This window comes from Bombina bombina, chromosome 1 (genome assembly GCF_027579735.1).
Source record: "Bombina bombina isolate aBomBom1 chromosome 1, aBomBom1.pri, whole genome shotgun sequence".
NCBI classification, from domain to species: domain Eukaryota; kingdom Metazoa; phylum Chordata; class Amphibia; order Anura; family Bombinatoridae; genus Bombina; species Bombina bombina.
This window is the reverse complement of record NC_069499.1, coordinates 1,365,744,130-1,365,762,636: the sequence shown is the minus strand read 5'-3', so window position 1 is coordinate 1,365,762,636 and position 18,507 is coordinate 1,365,744,130. Positions and strand designations below refer to the sequence as shown.

General features: G+C 40.2%; 1 protein-coding gene across 2 annotated transcripts in view; it reads right to left on the bottom strand.

Annotated features, from left to right (window-relative positions):
* Positions 1 to 18,507, bottom strand: part of CGN (cingulin) — a 380,943-nt gene that overhangs the window by 98,895 nt on the left and 263,541 nt on the right. For both annotated transcript variants that reach the window (XM_053704018.1, XM_053704029.1), the window contains 3 exons: positions 17,038 to 17,250; positions 16,715 to 16,921; positions 12,274 to 12,531 (listed from right to left, as the gene is read on the bottom strand). In XM_053704018.1, coding sequence (XP_053559993.1) covers positions 12,274 to 12,531; positions 16,715 to 16,921; positions 17,038 to 17,250 — 678 coding nt within the window. The remainder of the gene's footprint in view (positions 1 to 12,273; positions 12,532 to 16,714; positions 16,922 to 17,037; positions 17,251 to 18,507) is intronic.

Genomic DNA, 18,507 nt, shown 5'->3' with positions numbered 1-18,507 from the left:
TTGAAGAAAAAAAAAAAAACAAGCAAGGGGAATAGTAAATATCTGTCCAAGGCCATATATACACATATAGATAAACTTTTTAACTTTCAAAAATTGCCCATAAACATAGCTGTGAGTGTCTATTTAAAAAATACAAAACATACCCATAGACACTCGTCCACTTAGTAGCAGGCGAGCAAACCAGTACTGAAACATATCAGCAGATGTATTAGGGTAGGAGTATAACGTCAATCTGTAAAAGGAGGCAGAAGATAAATCCCTGCAACCGAATTTACAGAGAGCCCATGAAGGATTTCCCATGAGGTGAAAACATTGTATCATTAGGCAGTACTCCCTAAACTTCCCTCTGACAAGCACTGTACTCTGAGGGGAACTGGGCTTCAATATGCACTGAAGAAATCAAGCACATCATCATGCTTCAACCACCTCCAACTGAGGCAAAGTGTAAACAGAGAGGCATGAGTGAGAAGCAAGGGGTTTTATAGGCTTTTGAGGGTTGGGAAACTTTGCCTCCTTCTGGTAGGAATCTATATCCCATATGTAACAGCTCGTGGACCCTAGCCACCTTACCTGATATTTTACCTGAATTTATTTCCGGGCATGGAGAGTCCACGAAACATTCTAATTACTAGTGGGATTGTCACTCCTGGCCAGCAGGAGGGAGGCAAAGAGCATCCCAAGAGAGCTGTTACGTTTCACTTCCCTTACCCATAACCCCCAGTCATTCGGCCAAAGGGAAACTGAAAAAGAAGATAAAAAAGGATATAGAGGTGCCGGAGGACTACACAAAAAAACTGCCATCTTCATTTGATTAAGGGTGGGTCGTGGACTCTCCATGCCCGGAAATAAATACATTTATCAGGTAAGCATACATTTTGTTTTCTTTCCTATGGCATAGAGAGTCCACAAAACATTCTAATAACTAGTCGGAACCTATACCCAAGCTAGAAGACACAGAATGAATAGGGAGGGAGAAAAAGATAGGCGGACCTAAACTGAAGGCACCACCGCTTGAAGAACCTTTCTCCCAAAAGAAGCCTCAGCTGAGGAAAAAGTATCAATTTTATAGAATTTGGAAAAAGTATGAAAAGAGGACCAAGTGGCCGTCTTACAGATTTACTTCACAGAAGCTTCATTTTTGAAAGACCATGAAGATGAAACAGCTCTAGTGGAATGAACTGTAATTCTCTCAGGAGGCTGCTGTCCAGCTGTCTCATAAGCTAAATGGATAACACTTCTCAACCAGAGAGAAAGAGAGGTAGAAGTGGCCTTCTGACCCCTACGCTTACCAGAGAAAACAATAAACAGGGCAGAAGTCTGATGAAAATCTTTAGTTGCTTGAAGATAAAATTTAAGAGCACGCACAACATCCAAGTTATGCAAAAGACGTTCCTTCTGGGAAGAAGGGTTAGGACAAAAAGAAGGAACAACAATTTCCTGATTAATATTGCGATCCGACACTACCTTAGGGAGAAACCCCAGTTTAGTACGAAGGACCGCCTTATCAGCATAAAAAATAAAGTAAGGGGAAATCACACTGCAGAGCTGAAAATTCGGAAACTCTGCAAGCAGAAGACATAGCAAGAAGAAACAAAATTTTCTGAGATAGTAATTTAATACAAAAACAGAATGCATCGGATCAAACGGAGCCTGCTGCAAAACTCAAAAACAAGGTTAAGACTCCAAAGAGGAGCAACATATTTAAACACAGGCCTGATTCTGACTAAGGCCTGAACAAAAGACTGAACATCTGGCAGAACTGCCAGATGTTCATGCAGAAGAATAGACAGAGCAGAAATCTGACCCTCCAAAGTACTGACTGACAAACTCATCTCCAGGCCCTTCTAAAGAAAAGCCAAAATTTGGGGAACCCTTACTTTGTTCCAAGAAAAACCTTTTGTATCACACCAATGAAGGTATATACACCATACCCTATGGTAAATTCTGTTAGTAATCGGTTTACGAGCCTGAAGTATAGCATCTATGACTTTCTGTCAAGGTTTTTTCCCTGTTGTGTTTGCCATGTGCTGCTGGCAGCCATTTTACTCAGCTCTCTTCCTGACTATGGTGCATTGTGGGGGATGCTGCTCATTCCTACACTTCCTTTTATGGAAGACAGGATGCAGTCTCAGAATTGTGATATCATCACTTATTATTTAAAGGGGCTCTGTTCAGTATGCTTTGCGTTGTCTCAGACCTGTTTGTGAGAGTTCCTGTGTATTACCTGGCTGCCTGACGTCCTTCCTGGTTCCTGATCCCTGGCTTGTTCCTGACTCTGCTGTTTTCCTTGTTCCTGATTCCGGCTCGTCTGACTATTCACTTTGGCTCCTGACTCGGCTCGTCTGACTACCAGCACTGGTTTTGACTCCTGGCTTGCTATTCGACCTGTGGACTTTTTATTATTTTTTGCTATTAATAAAGGTGTGATTATTTTTGCACTTCTCGTCTCAGTCTGATTCCTGGCACCCTGACACTTTCGCAGAGAAGCCACGTCTAGCCAAACTTAGACGTTCAATCTCCAAGCAGTCAGCTTCAGAGAAACCAGATTTGGTTGAAGAAAGGGACCCTGAAGTAGAAGGTCCTTCCTGAAAGGTAACCTCCACGGCAGAAGAGATGACATCGTCACCAGATCCGTGAACCAGATACTGCAAGGCCATGCAGGAGCTATTAGAATCACAGAAGCTCTCTCCTGTTTGATGTGAGCAATTACTTGTAGAAACAACGTAAACGGAGGAAACAGGTATGCTAGATTGAAGCTCCAAGGAACCGCTAGAGCATTTACCAGAACGGCTTGAGGATCTCGATCTTAAACCATACTTTGGAAGCTTGGCGTTTTGACGAGAAAACCATCAAATCTAACTCCGGAACCCCCCACCTGAGAGTTATTGTGAAAACCTCTGGATGGAGAGCCCAGGATGAAAAGTCTGCCTGTTTAGAAAATGCGCCTCCTAGTTGTCCACCCTTGGTATGTGGATGGCAGAGAGATGGCAATCGTGAGACTCCACCCACTGAAGAATGTGAGCCACCTCCTTCATTGCCAAGGAACTCAGAGTTCCTCCCTGGTGATTGATGTAGGCCACCAAGGTGATGTTGTCCGATTGATATCTGATAAATTGGACCAAAGCTAGTTGAGGCCAAGCTATTAAAGCATAAAAAAAATTGCTCTCAACTCCAAAATGTTTATTGGAAAAGACGACTCCTCTGGAGTCCACAGACCCTGTGTCTTTATGAAACTTCAAACTGCTCCCCAGCCTAACAGGCTGGCGTCCATGTTCACAATCACCCAGAAAGGCCTCAGGAAGCATGTGCCTGGAGACAGATGGTCCTGTGAAACCCACCATGAGTGTGAGACTCTTGCTGGGGAATCCAAATTTATCTTATGTGAGAGATTTGAGTGGTCCCCGTTCCATTGACTGTGCATGCATAGCTGCAGAGGTCTCAGATGGAACCGAGCAAAAAAAAAAAAAAAAAAAAAAAAGGATGTCCATGGAGGCAACCATCAGTCCAATAACCTAATGCATTGAGCCACAGATGGATGAATAGCAGAATGGAGAGACAGGCAAGAAACATGAAGCTTGGATTTTCTGACGTCCATCAGAAAAATCTTCATTAACAGGTAATCTATGATTGTTCCCAAGAACAAGGGAACTCATTCCCAGATTCACTTTCCACCCATGGGAATGTAGAATAGACAACATCTCGGTATGAGATCTAGCTAGATGAAATGATGGCGCTTGAACTAGAACGTTGTCTAGATAAGTGGTCGCCAACCAGTGGTCCGTGGACCACTGGTGGTCCACGAGAAGATGTTGGTGGTCCTTGACACCGTCAAGCAGGAATTAATCTCCTCTGATGGTGTCACCCCCGTCGCGCCGCAACTCCCTACATTGCCTGGCTGGACATCAATGAAAACCGACTGAGGAGGAATTAAATTACAATCTCCCTACGCCCCTTGCGTAGTACAACTTGTGTAGCAAGATTGTATTTTTAACTCCATTCTAAAGCCAGCAGAGGTTGGTATAGTCTTGGCTTGAAATAGTGGAATTAAAGTATATTAAAAAAAGAAAATCTTCAAAAAAAAAATCTCTATTATATTTCATTTATTTTCTTCCCTTTACCTGTCTCTTTGTAGTAGTTTTCCTAATTCCTTCAGATGAACTTACATCACTGTTTGTCTTCCTCCACTTCATCATCTTCTTTTTTTTATTAAATATTAATTATTTTTAATTCTAATTATTTTCCCGTGCACAAAGCCATTCCACCTGAATTCCAGTAATTGCCATCCAACAGATCAGCCATATCCCACTAGTATTTTAGTAGCTGCCAGTAACATCAGTCATGGTTAGCTCACATCCATATTGAGAGCTTTCTGATATAAACGTTAGTTATGACTCCAATGTCTGTCCATGATCATAAGTATTTTTGAATAAATCCTAACTGGGGAGGTGACTTGGAAGTCGTGTGGTCGTTTTAAACATAATTATTTTTTTCCCACTTTTCTTTTCCACAATCTGTTTCCAGCTTAAAAGTTGGCACTCACCCCCCTTCATCTGTCATGTGGAAGTATTCTCTAAGTTCTGTCATTCAGTTAGTTAATTCCAAAAAAATATTCTTAAAAATGTGTAAATGTATACATAATGTAAACTTAGCTATGGTTATACTAGTTATGTACAATATGTGTGTGACTGTGTGTGTGTATATATATATATATATATATATATATATATATATATAAATATATAAACATACACTCACACACATACATACACATATATATATATACATACACACACACACACACACGTGCATTATAGATGTTTGTAAAAAAAAAAATCATGTTAGTGGTCCACGAGATTCAAAATTGTGAGTTTAGTGGTCCCTGAGGTCCGAAAGGTTGGCAACCCCTGGTCTAGATAAGGCGCCACAGCAATACCCTGGGACCTCACCACTGCCAGAAGAGGCCCCAGAACCTTTGTAAAAATTCTGGGAGCTGTAGCAATGCAAGGCCAAAAGGAAGGGCAACAAACCGAAAATGTTCGTCTTGGAAGGCAAACCTTAGATACTGGTAATGATCCCTGTGAATAGGAACATGAAGATACGGGCCCTTCAGATCTATGATAGTCATGAACTGACCCTTTTGGACCAAAGGAAGAATAGAACGGATGGTCTCCAACTTGAAGGACGGAACCCTGAGGTATTGATTGAGACACTTAAGGTCCAGAATGGGATGAAAAGTGCCGCCCTCCTTGGGAACTACAAATAGATTTGAATAGAATCCTAGACCCTGTTCCTCTAGAGGAACTGGAACAATCACTCCCAGGGATGATAGGTCCTTTACACAGTTTAAGAAGGCCTCTCTCTTTATCGGATTTGCAGATAACCTTGACAGTTGGAACCTGCCCCTGGGAGGACAAGATTTGAATCCTATTCTTTAACTGTGGGATACTATATCTATGGCCCAAGGATCTGGAACATCGCATATCCAAGCCTCCTGAAAAAAAGGAAGCCTGCCCCCCACTTGATCCACTACAGGATAGGGGGCAGCCCCTTCATGTTGATTTAGAATCAACGGAAGGTTTCTTAGCTTGCATCCCCCTATTCCATGGCTGACTGGACCGCCAAGAAGACTTAGATTGATCCGACTTGGAAGAGGAAAACGTCTATCCCTTAAAGTTACGAAAGGAACGAAAATTAGAATTCTGGCAACCCTTAAGTCTATTCTTTCTATCCTGAGGTAGGAAAGAACCCTTTCCATCTGTAATGTCAGAAAAAAATTCTGCCAGACCTGATTCAAACAAAGTTTTACCCTTATAAGGCAGAGATAAAAGCTTGGACTTGGATGTAACATCTGCAGACCAAGATTTTAACCAGAGAGATCTGTGAGCTAAAACAGTAAAACCATAAATTTTAACACCCAACCTAAAAACTTGCATGTTGGCATCACAAATAAAGGTATTGGCTAGCTTTAGAGTCTTGATCCTGCCTTGGATCTTCACTATAGTAGTCTCTTCTAGACTAGGATAAAATTAGATAAATCATAGCACAAATAAGATGCTGCCTCCGCAACTGTAGCAATACTAGCAACAGGTTGCCACTGTAATCCCTGATGAATGTAAATCTTCTTCAAAAAAGCCTCAAGCTTCTTATCCATGGGATCATTGAAAGAACAACTATCTTCAATAGGAATAGTAGTTCTCTTAGCCAGAGTATAGATAGCTCCCTCTACCACCTTGGGCACCGTGCGCCACAAGTCACTTATAGAGAGTCAGCAACAGAAAACATATTTTTAAAACAGGGGACAGGGAAAAAGGAATCCCTGGTTTATCCCATTCCTGAGTTATAATATCTGCCATACGGTCTGGAAGTGGAAATACACAGATGAGGGTACATCATATACCCTATTAAGCTTACTAGACCTCTTTGGATTCTCCACAACAGATTCAGATTCTTCCAAAGTAGCAAGAACCTCTTTCAATTTGTCACTACAGTATTAGAATCTGACAATTCCCCCTCAGAAGCCACTGAAGAATCGTCCTCATCAGATAATTGAGACAAACTGACTAACGCAGCTTTAACAGAGTCAGCCTTACTAACATCAATATGTTTAGATTTTCTCTTTCTTTTACCAGAAACTTTTGGAAAAGCTGATAAAGCTGCAGAAACAGCAAAAGTAATCTGCGCAGCGAAATCCCCAGGTAAAAAAACACCCTCAGGAGGTTGAGAGGAACCGCAGGGCACTGCATGTGAAGCTTGAGGGAAAGCTGAGGCGTAGATAGGATAACACTATCCTGAGAGACAGGAAACGTTAAGTTTTATTTAAACAAGAAGAGCAAAACTGTACAGGAGGAATTATCTTAGCCTCCAAACACAATAAGCATTTTTCAATCAACTTCAGTATTAGTGTCCATAATTTGGTAACGGTTCCCAATTAAAAAAAATGAAATGCCAAATTAAGTTTATTTATATGAAGCAGTAAATCATAAATAAGCACTTAAACCCCTCAGCTCTGCTGAGGTCTTACCGCTCCAAAAGTTGCTATCCCACTAGCACAGAAAACCGGACACACCCGGCAGCAAAAAACATCTCCTTGATACAGGAATAGCCCAAATCTACTTGCCACTGTAGATATAAGAAAATGCAGCCTCCACACTTGCCGTGGCAAACTCCGATCAGAACAGAGAAGCCAAAAACCGCAATAAAAAAAAACTTTTTTTTTAAATAGCACCAAACAAAAACGGCGCAAAAGCCAACAGCGGCACAGCAAAAGTGATTGGGCCAATAAGCTGAGCTGAAAAGTGATTGCAACAAGTAAGAAGTAAAACAAACATGTCAAAATACTTTCCACAAGGATTTAATAATAGTGTCGGTACCATCAAACCTAGAAGGGAAAGCACTTACCTGTGGATCCTGCTCTGTCAGGCAGGAGCTGTTTTCTAAGGTGTGGCAGCTTCACCATATCTACCAGGTAACTATAGAAAAGAAAGAACAGAGTAACCAACTCTGGCTTTCTATAATAGGGGTAGCAATAATGACACTTAACAACTCTGCTGGGGTGCTCTTTGCCTCCTCCTGCTGGCCAGGAGTGAATATCCCACTAGTAATTAGAATGTTTCATGGACTTTGCATGCCATAGGAAAGAAAAGATATATAGACCCATAATCTTAAATGGCTGTTTAAAGGGACCCGCAAGTCAAAATTAAAATATCATGGTTCAGATAAAGCATGCAATTCTAAACGATTTTATAATTAATCTTGTTCTCTTGGTATCTTTGTTGAAAGCATACACAGATAAGAGTCAGCAGTAGCAAGGCTATACTACGTGCTAGCCTGTGGATAATGGCTACACATATATAACCCCTGGTTATTGGCTCACCAGATGTGCTCAGCTAGCTTCCAGAAGTGCATTACTGCTGTGGGGCTGACTTTAACTATGTGTTTGCAGGGGTTAAACATGAGGTAATTTGCAAGCTCTAACACAAGCATATCAACAAAAACACGCTGAATAAATGAATATAAATATACAGGCGTACCTCGTGATATTGTGGGTTTGGTTCCAGACCGCCGCAATAAAGCAAATATAGCAATAAAGTGAGTCACACAAATATTTTGGTTTCCCAGTGCATAAACAAGTTATGTAGATGAAAATCTGGCGGTGCTGTGTCTCTCTGGGAATCTAAAAGCTAGCAAAAGGTTGCAAAAAAAAAAAACTTGATGCGACTGGAGAAGCAAAGGCCAAGAGAAAAATCCAGCTAGATTCCCAAATACACACAGCGCCACCAGAATTGCATCTACATTATGAATATACGGTTAAGGAGGACCGGGGCAGGCAGTAATCTCCTTAAAAGGTAAGTATTACACACAGTTTTTATACTTATTTCTATCACATAAAAGTTATACTTACACTATACTGTAGTTTTAAGTGTGCAGCATCATTATGTCAAAAAAATAATGTACATACCTTTATTAAAAAAGACTTTATTGCTAAAAAATGCTAACCATCATGTGAGCCTTTAGTGTGGTGGTGTGTATGTATTCATATGTATTTGTATCTGTATGTTGGAAAAATGGCGCTGATAGATTCTTTTATCTAGTAAGTGTGTTCATTTTAGCACTGTTTTCAAATAAATGTATTACTGTCTTGAATCGGAGGTGCGCTCTGTGCTCTTTTTTAGCTTGACATTTGCCTCTTAAGATCACTTGCAACAGACATACGTCACAGTAGCTGCTCCTGTGGAGTTGATTGAAGCAAGACTAATGTTGGGAATATTGCACCAGGAGATTTAATATATAATTATCTTACTGACAAATTAATGCATAAGATATAGATGTCTGTTAAAATACCAATAACCCTGGTATATTAGCTATAGAGAGCATTCTGTTTAAGGAGCACTGAAAAGTGTATGTATGTGTATGTATATATACATACACACACAGTGATAGCCTAAAATATTGGCACCCCTGCATTTCTGTCAGATAATGCACCACTTCACCCAGAAAATGAATGCAATTACAAATGTTTAGGCATTCTCGTGTTTATTTATTTTGTTTGTATTGTTATGACACAAAAAAGTGAAGAAAAAAAGCCAAATCTGACACATTCCACGCAAAACTCCAAAAATGGACTGGACAAAATTATTGGCACACTCAATTTAATATTTGGTAGCACACCCTTGGAAAAAAACAACTGAAATCAATCGCTTCCTGTAACCATCAAAGGAGTTTTACACCTCTCTACTGGAATTTTGGAACACTCTTCTTTCGCCAACTGCTCCCGGTCTCTCAGATTTGAAGGGTTCCTTTTCCCAACTGCTGTTTTGAGATCTCTCAACAGGTGGTCTATGGGAGTGAGATCTACACTCATTGCTGGTCAGTTCAGTACACTCCAGCGCTTTGTCTTAAACCATTTCTGGGTGCTTTTAGATGTGTGCTTTGGGTCATTGTCCTGCTGTAAGACCCATGACCTCTGACGGAGACCCAACTTTCTGACACCGGGCCCTACATTGCATCACATAATTCTTTGCTAGTCTTCAGATTTCATAATGCCATGCACACAGTCAAGACATCCAGTGCCTGAAGCAGAAAAGCAACCCCAAAACATCAGTGAACCTCCACCATGTTTAACTGTAGGGACTGTATTCTTTTCTTTAAAAGCCTCGTTTCTTTTTCTGAAAACAGTAGAATGATGGGCTTTACCAAAAAGCTGTAATTTTGTTTAGTCTGTCCACAGCACATTCTCCCAAAAGGATTTTGGCTTCCTCAGGTAAGTTTTGGCAAACTCCAATCTGGCTTTTTTATGTTTCTGTGTCAGCAGTGGGGCCCTCCTGGGTCTCCTACCAGTGTCCCTTTTCATTCAGATGGCAATGTATAGTGTGAGAGGATACATTTGTGCCCTGTGTAACCTTGAGATTGTCCATGCTTTTCCACAATTTTAGTTTTCAAATCTTCAGACAATTCTTTGCTGCTCTTTCTCTTCTCCATGCTCAGTGTGGCACTCAGAGACACACAACAGAAAGGTTCAGTCACGTTTTCACCATTTTAACTGGTTGTCTGTGTGAATTCTATATTGTCAGCACCTGTTTATTGATACAGGTGAGTTTAATAACAAATAACAGGAGCATCACAAACTTGGAATACAATTATTTCTTACAATTTTGAGAAGGTGCCAATAATTTTCTCCAGTCCATTTTTTGAGTTTTGCGTGGAATGTGTCAGATTTGGCTTTTTTCCCTCCACTTTTTTGTGTCATACCAATACAAACAAAAGAAATAAACATGAGAATGCCTAAAAATTTGTAATTGCAACAATTGACTGGACAAAGTGGTGCAGTATCTGACAGAAATGCAGGGGTGCCAATATTTTTTGACCATGTAATTTTCCCTATGGACCTTGCACCCAGACCTGTCTGGGGTTAACTGCCTGTGACTCTGGGGACAGTGCAGCATGCCTGAGAATGCTATTGAGCACCCAGGGATGTGCATGTTGCAGGGTCATAGGATGTGTACACAGTCCAGTCTGAGAGTGCAGTCCCATTTCGTGTTTTGTATATGTCTAGGGAGATTACAAATGTCTGTGAACCCTTGTCTTGTTCCCAAGGTTGTTTGATTGAAAGCTTGCATTGTATGGCTGTATTAGGGACCCAGATTTTGCGGGAGACCTTGACGCGGTACCTACTAACTCTCTTATTTTTGCTTTTAATTTTAGCTCAGGGGTTGTGGACTCTCACCTCATGAAAGATATCAGGTAAGCATACATTTTGTTTTCTTTCATCAGATGGTGAGAGTCCATGAGTTATGTGTGGGAATATAAACCCAAGCATTGAAGTCCACCATGAAATAGAGGGGCACAAATAGTAAAGGCAAGATGTTACTAATCAGGCACTACAGCCCGCAAAACTTTCCTACCAAAAGCAACCTTAGAAGAGGCATACACATCAAGTTTTAAACTTCACTTTTCACCTCACTCCTCATCAAGGAAGCAAAAGAAAATGACTAAGGACCTCCTATCCTAAAAAAACAACAACAAAAAAAGTTTGGAATTTCATAACCCACAGCCTCCCTCCCCACAACAATTTAGCTCATATCTGAGAAGAAAATAACACTAAGTATTTAGAGCGCAATAACTGGAATTTGTTGCGTCATAGAACTACCCATCAAAATTTGCAACCCCCATTAAACCTGCTGACCTAGACAGAAACCTAGTTGGCCTTTGCGAAAACATACTGCTGTCTGAAAAGTCTTGCTGCCAGTTTATGCACTAATCTGCACTGCAGGAGAAAGGAGCAGTACATAATTGAAAGGAAGCAATCTGGAATGGCATTGAATAATCAAACAATAGGCATTTAACTGCATAAGCCACTATGGCAACATGATAATTGCTCAGCACCGCTCATGAAACTCTTGTACAGTAGGTCCTGGTACAATAAGCATAAAACCAGAAGATATGCCAACATTATTTATGGAATGGGACTAAACCATTATTAGGACACAAAAGGGTCACGAAGACATGGGACCTTCGTACAAAAAAACTATTACAGTCCAAAACCAATGTCTACTAATAACCCAGGGATACACTCATGTTAGAGGGTTTGCATTCAGAGGCCCCAACTGGCTGCAGGCTGCCCTTATATGGGTTATAGGGAGGTGAACTATCTCAGAAGGATTAAGCCAGACAAACAGGCATCACAATCTTCTTCCTGCATCTGCCACAAAACAAAACAAAACTTTAGGCTACAGACCATGCCAATCTGAACATTTTTGTGAACTTGCTACCTACTTGATTCATGTGATGAATAAATCTGCTTGCTCCTGTGATACTTGTGAAAGCTTGTCCTCTCGCCAGCTGTAGTAGCTGTTATCATGCAATGTACATTTAATGCAATTGAAAATAAATAGTTCCTGCTATCTAAATATACCCAGGTTTTAATAAACTTTTTCATGCAACAAGATATTTAATTGTTCTTTCATATGCATATTAGTTTTTGTCTTTTTTACAGCTGCTTTTATTCTTGCTATTTAGTGAGAGAGAGATGTGTCCTCTGCATAGTGCAGGAGATATTTAACAGTAGCATTAAGACTACACAATGCCACAATGCCCCCTCATTCTAAATGATAAAACTTGGGTGTATCTCTCCCTCTCTCACATTCAGTTTTAACTTCATATGCATCTAAAGTTTAGAACTAGCTTCACCAGCCTATAAAACCCTTACATATAGAACATGTGCTACACCACACCAATGCTTTCACAAGGTAAGAACATGAACTGCTTGCCCAGCACCTCTTTTGTAAGTTTGTCCATGGATTTGTCCAGGAGCCTCTTCTGCTCCTCCAGTTCATTTTTTGTTTTCTTCAGCTGGTCTTTCTGTCTCATCTCTTCCTGGTAACACTCCTGCAGCTCATCGTATTCAAGTGTCAAGCGGCTCAGGCTTCGCTGCGCCTCCTCCAGTCTGCTTTCTAGGCTGCGCTTCATCATTGCATACTCCTGTTCTTGGTCTGTAACTTCTCCCAATGTCTCCTCCATCCTCTTCCGCTTAGCCTGACAGAGAAAAAAAAAAAACCCAACAACATTAAGTGTAGATACTGTCTCTCACTATGCACCAGCAGCATATCAATAGCAGTATACAGACTGATGGATCAGAGTTATATATTTGCAGTTGAGACACCGACATTCTAAGTATAGACATTTTTAAGCTGATGCTTTTAAAGGGACAGGAAATGCCAACATTTTCTTTCATGATTTGGATAGAACTTTCAATTTGAAACAACTGTTCAATTTGCTTTTATTATCAAATTTGCTTCATTCTCTTGTTATCCTTTGCTTAAGGAACAGCATTGCACTATGGCAGCTAGCTGAACACATCTAGTTAACCAATCACAAGAGACAAATGTGTGCAGGCACCAATTAGCAGCTAGCTCCCACTAGTGTAGGATATGTGCGTATTCTTTTTTAATAAGCGATGCCAAGAGAACAAAGCACATTTGAAAATAGAAATTAATTTAAAAAGTATCTTAAAATTACATGTTCTATATAAATCATGCAAGGTTAATTTTGACTTTCCTATCCCTTTAAATGTCACTATTTGAACAACATCAATGTAAAAGTAAACACACCATGTGAAGACCATAACCCCAATCCATCCCCTATGAAACCAATTAGCCCAGCAAGGATCAAACATATCTTTCTCGCTGTTCCCAAGTCAGGGAAATGGTTACCCATCAGACACTTTGTCACAATTATCTACTACAGATCAGACCTACGGTAACCCCCAAAAGAAATTCCTGCTCCACTCTCCATATACCAAATTCTCTTGCTTTACCCTTTACTTTATCAGACATACTTGTCCAGCTATACCAGACACTTCACAGTTTACACCTGTCTGTCATTCTTCCCCAGATAAAAGTTTTATATCACCCACCAACAGATGATACTCATCTGCACTACCTTCTTATTTCAGACTTGCCTGTCCTACTCCCTTCCAGTCAGATAGGTAACTCACACCTTATCATACAAGTCTATTTTTAATCTCTGCATTGGAATCTCCTGCTGCAATTCACAACTTCTATGGGAAAATACTTTTTATGTCTGCACCTAACAACCTAACATGAACCCCGAGTCTAAACACCCCTAATCTAACACTTATTAACCCCTAATCTGCCGACCCCGACATCGCTGCCACCTGCATAACCTTATTAACCCCTAATCTGCCGACCCCGACATCGCTGCCACCTGCATAACCTTATTAACCCCTAATCTGCCGCTCCGGACACCACCGCCACCTACATTATACCTATGAACCCCTAATCTGTTGCCCCCAACATTGCCGACACCTACATGATAGTTATTAACCCCTAATCTGCCGCCCCCAACGCCGCCGCAACTATATTAAATGTATTAACCCCTAACCTGCCGCCGCCAACGTCGCCGCCACTATAATAAAGTTATTAACCCCTAAACCTAAGTCTAACCCTAACCCCCTAACTTAAATATAAATTTAAATACATCTAAATAAATTTACTAGTATTAACTAAATTATTCCTATTTAAAAATAAATACTTACCTATAAAATAAACCCTAAGCTAGCTACAATATAACTAACAGTTACATTGTAGCTAGCTTAGGTTTTATTTTTATTTTACAGGCAACTTTGTATTTATTTTAACTAGCTACAATAATTATTAAATAGTTATTAACTATTTAATAACTACCTAGCTAAAATAAATACAAATTTACCTGTAAAATAAAACCTAACCTAAGTTACAATTACACCTAACACTACACTATAATTAAATTCCCTAAACTAACTACAATTAATTACAATTAAATTAAATAAACTAAATTACAAAAAAACCCCACTAAATAACAGAAAATAAAAAAGAAATTACAATTTTTTAAACTAATTACACCTCATATAATCCGCTAATAAAAGAAAAAAGCCCCCCAAAATAAAAAAAATTCCCTACCCTATACTAAATTACAAATAGCCCTTAAAAGGGCCTTTTGCGGGACATTGCCCCAAAGTAATCAGCTCTTTTACCTGTAAAAAAAAATACAATACCCCCCCAACATTAAAACCCACCACCCACACACCCAACCCTACTCTAAAACCCACACAATCCCCCCTTAAAAAAACCTAACACTAAGCCCTTGAAAATCACCCTACCTTGAGACGTCTTCACCCAGCCGGGCCGAAGTCCTCCAAAAAGCCAGGCAGAAGTGGTCCTCCAGACGGAAGAAGTCTTCATCCAGGCGGCATCTTCTATCTTCATCCTTCCGGCGCAGAGCGGGTCCATCTTCAATCCAGCCGACGCGGAGCATCCTCTTCCATCAACGTCCTAACGAAGAATGAAGGTTCCTTTAAATGACGTCATCCAAGATGGTGTCCCTTCAATTCCGATTGGCTGATATAATTCTATCAGCCAATCGGATTGAAGTTCAATCCTATTGGCTGATCCAATCAGCCAATAGGATTGAGCTCACATTCTATTGGCTGTTCCAATCAGCCAATAGAATGCGAGCTCAATTCTATTGGCTGATTGCATCAGCCAATAGGATTTTTCCTACCTTAATTCTGATTGGCTGATAGAATTATATCAGCCAATCGGAATTGAAGGGACTCCATCTTGGATGACGTCATTTAAAGGAACCTTCATTCTTCGTTAGGACGTCGATGGAAGAAGATGCTCCGCGTCGGCTGGATTGAAGATGGACCTGCTCCGCAATGGGAGGATGAAGATAGAAGATGCCGTCTGGATGAAGACTTCTGCCGTCTGGAGGACCTCTTCTGCCCGGATCGGATGGAGACTTCTGCTGTCTGCAGGACCACTTCTGCCCGGCTTCTTGGAGGACGTCGGCCCGGCTGGGTGAAGACGTCTCAAGGTAGGGTGATCTTCAAGGGGGTAGTGTTAGGTTTTAATAAGGGGGGATTGGGTGGGTTTTAGAGTAGGGTTGGGTGTGTGGGTGGTGGGTTTTAATGTTGGGGAGGAGGTATTGTATTTTTTTTTACAGGTAAAAGAGCTGATTACTTTGGGGCAATATCCCACAAAAGGCCCTTTTAAGGGCTATTTGTAATTTAGTATAGGGTAGGGAATTTTTTTTATTTTGGGGGGCTTTTTTAATTTTATTAGGGGGATTAGAATAAGTGTAATTAGTTTAAAAATTTGTAATTTCTTTTTTATTTTCTGTAATTTAGTGTTTTTTCCCCCCCGTAATTTAGTTTATTTAATTGTAATTAATTGTAGTTAGTTTAGGGAATTAATTGAATTATAGTTTAGTGTTAGGTGTAATTGTAACTTGGGTTAGGGTTTATTTTACAGGTAAATTTGTATTTATTTAGCTAGGTAGTTATTAAAAAGTTAATAACTATTTAATAATTATTGTAGCTAGTTAAAATACATACAAAGTTGCCTGTAAAATAAAAATAAAACCTAAGCTAGCTACAATGTAACTATTAGTTATATTGTAGCTAGCTTAGGGTTTATTTTATAGGTAAGTATTTCATTTTAAATAGGAATAATTTAGTTAATTGTAGTTATTTGTTTTAGATTTATTTAAATTATATTTAAGTTAGGGGGGCTTAGGGTTAGAATTAGGTTTAGGGGTTAATACATTTAATATAGTGTCGGCGGCAAATTAGGGGTTAATAAATGTAGGTAGGTGTCGGCGATGTTAGGGCGGCAAATTAGGGGTTAATAAAATTTAACTAGTGTTTGCGAGGCGGGAGTGCAGCAGTTTAGGGGTTAATACATTTATTAAAGTGGCGGCGCTGTCCGGTCGGCAGATTAGGGGTTAAATAATTTTATTATAGTGTTTGCGATGTGGTGGGGGGCCTCGATTTAGGGGTTAATAGGTAGTTTATGAGTGTTAGTGTACTTTTTAGCACTTCAGTTAAGAGTTTTATGTTACGGCGTTAGCCCATAAAACTCTTAACTACTTTCTTTTAAATACGGTAGGAGTCTTGACAGGAGAGGCTGTACCGCTCACTTTTTTCAAGACTCATAATACCGGCGTTAGGAAAATCCCATAGAAAAGATAAGGTACGCAAATGACGTAAGGGGATTTGCGGTATGCTCAAGTCGCAGAAAAAAAAGTGAGCGGTACACGTGTACCTGCCAGCGGGCGTTAAAAAGCAGCGTTGAGAGGTCCCAATGCTGCTTTTTAAGGCTAACGCAATCATAATCTAGGCGAATGTTTCTATGTTTAATTTATTAATCTATCATACCTCCAGTTTGCTAATGTTGTCTTTGAGACGGGTCTCTGCTCTCTGAAGATCATCACAGAAAGTCTTCAGTTCCTTCACTTGGGCTTCAAGCCCCAAGATCTTCCTCCTAAGATCATCATTTTCTTCTCGAGCCTCCTGTAGGTTGTTTTCTAGCACCTGCCGCAGACGCTCAGACTCTGCCTTCTCACTTTCGAGAGTTTCCTTACTCTGAGAGCAGAAAGATAACTAGGATTATACCTCCATAACAGCACTTTATTACATGAGTTCAAAACTCAGGTTCCATCTATTTTCTTTTATGTTAAGGCTTAAGCTATTTTTCCAACCTTGACTAGCTGCTCATAGTCTTTCCTAATCTGACGGCTCTCCTTTTGGAACTGTTCTCGCAGTTTTTCTGTCTCTCTGTCATGGTCGGACACTTCCTCCTTGAGGACCCCTTTCAGGGCAGACAGCTCCCTTTCCTGTTGGTGCAAACTTTGCTCTTGTCTTTGTTTCTCCAATGTGACCTGACTCAGCTGATCCTTCGCCCGTTGCAGCTCCTAAGAAATAAAGACAATGTTTAGGTTCAAGAGGAAAAAAAAGAAAGAAAGATATCCTGTGTTATAATGCCCAATAATTAAATACACCAGGAATAAAATTGTAGTAAATATCAAATAAAATGTGTGAAAAGTTATTCATCTCATTATACTAAGCATGCTACAGAAAATAATCATCTATGAAGTGAGTGATGAAGTATTTAGTGGTTACCCTTCAACATATATTGTGCTACAATTTAGTGTTGTGTTAGAAAAAATCTACTTGCAAAAAATTTAGAGTTGGTTTCTTTAATTGAGAAGAAAAAAATAATAATAAAAAACAAAATTTATGCTTACCTGATAAATTCATTTCTCCTGTAGTGTGGTCAGTCCACGGGTCATCATTACTTCTGGGATATTATCTCCTCCCCTACAGGAAGTGCAAGAGGATTCACCCAGCAGAGCTGCTATATAGCTCCTCCCCTCTACGTCACCTCCAGTCATTCGACCAAAGGACCAACGAGAAAGGAGAAGCCCTAGGGTGTAGTGGTGACTGGAGTATAATCCAAAAATTTTTTAGCCTGCCATAAAAAACAGGGCGGGCCGTGGACTGACCACACTACAGGAGAAATGAATTTATCAGGTAAGCATAAATTTTGTTTTCTCCTGTTAAGTGTGGTCAGTCCACGGGTCATCATTACTTCTGGGATACCAATACCAAAGCAAAAGTACACGGATGACGGGAGGGACAGGCAGGCTCTTTATACGGAGGGAACCACTGCCTGAAGAACCTTTCTCCCAAAAACAGCCTCCGAAGAAGCAAAAGTGTCAAATTTGTAAAATTTGGAAAAAGTATGAAGAGAAGACCAAGTTGCAGCCTTGCAAATCTGTTCAACAGAAGCCTCATTCTTAAAGGCCCAAGTGGAAGCCACAGCTCTAGTAGAATGAGCTGTAATTCTTTCAGGAGGCTGCTGTCCAGCAGTCTCATAGGCTAATCGTATTATGCTACGAAGCCAAAAAGAGAGAGAGGTAGCCGAAGCTTTTTGACCTCTCCTCTGGCCAGAATAAACGACAAACAGGGAAGACGTTTGACGAAAATCCTTAGTTGCCTGTAGATAAAATTTCAGGGCACGGACTACATCTAGATTGTGTAGCAGACGTTCCTTCTTCGAGGAAGGATTAGGACACAAAGATGGAACAACAATCTCTTGATTGATATTTCTGTTAGTGACCACCTTAGGTAGGAACCCAGGTTTAGTACGCAGAACTACCTTGTCTGAA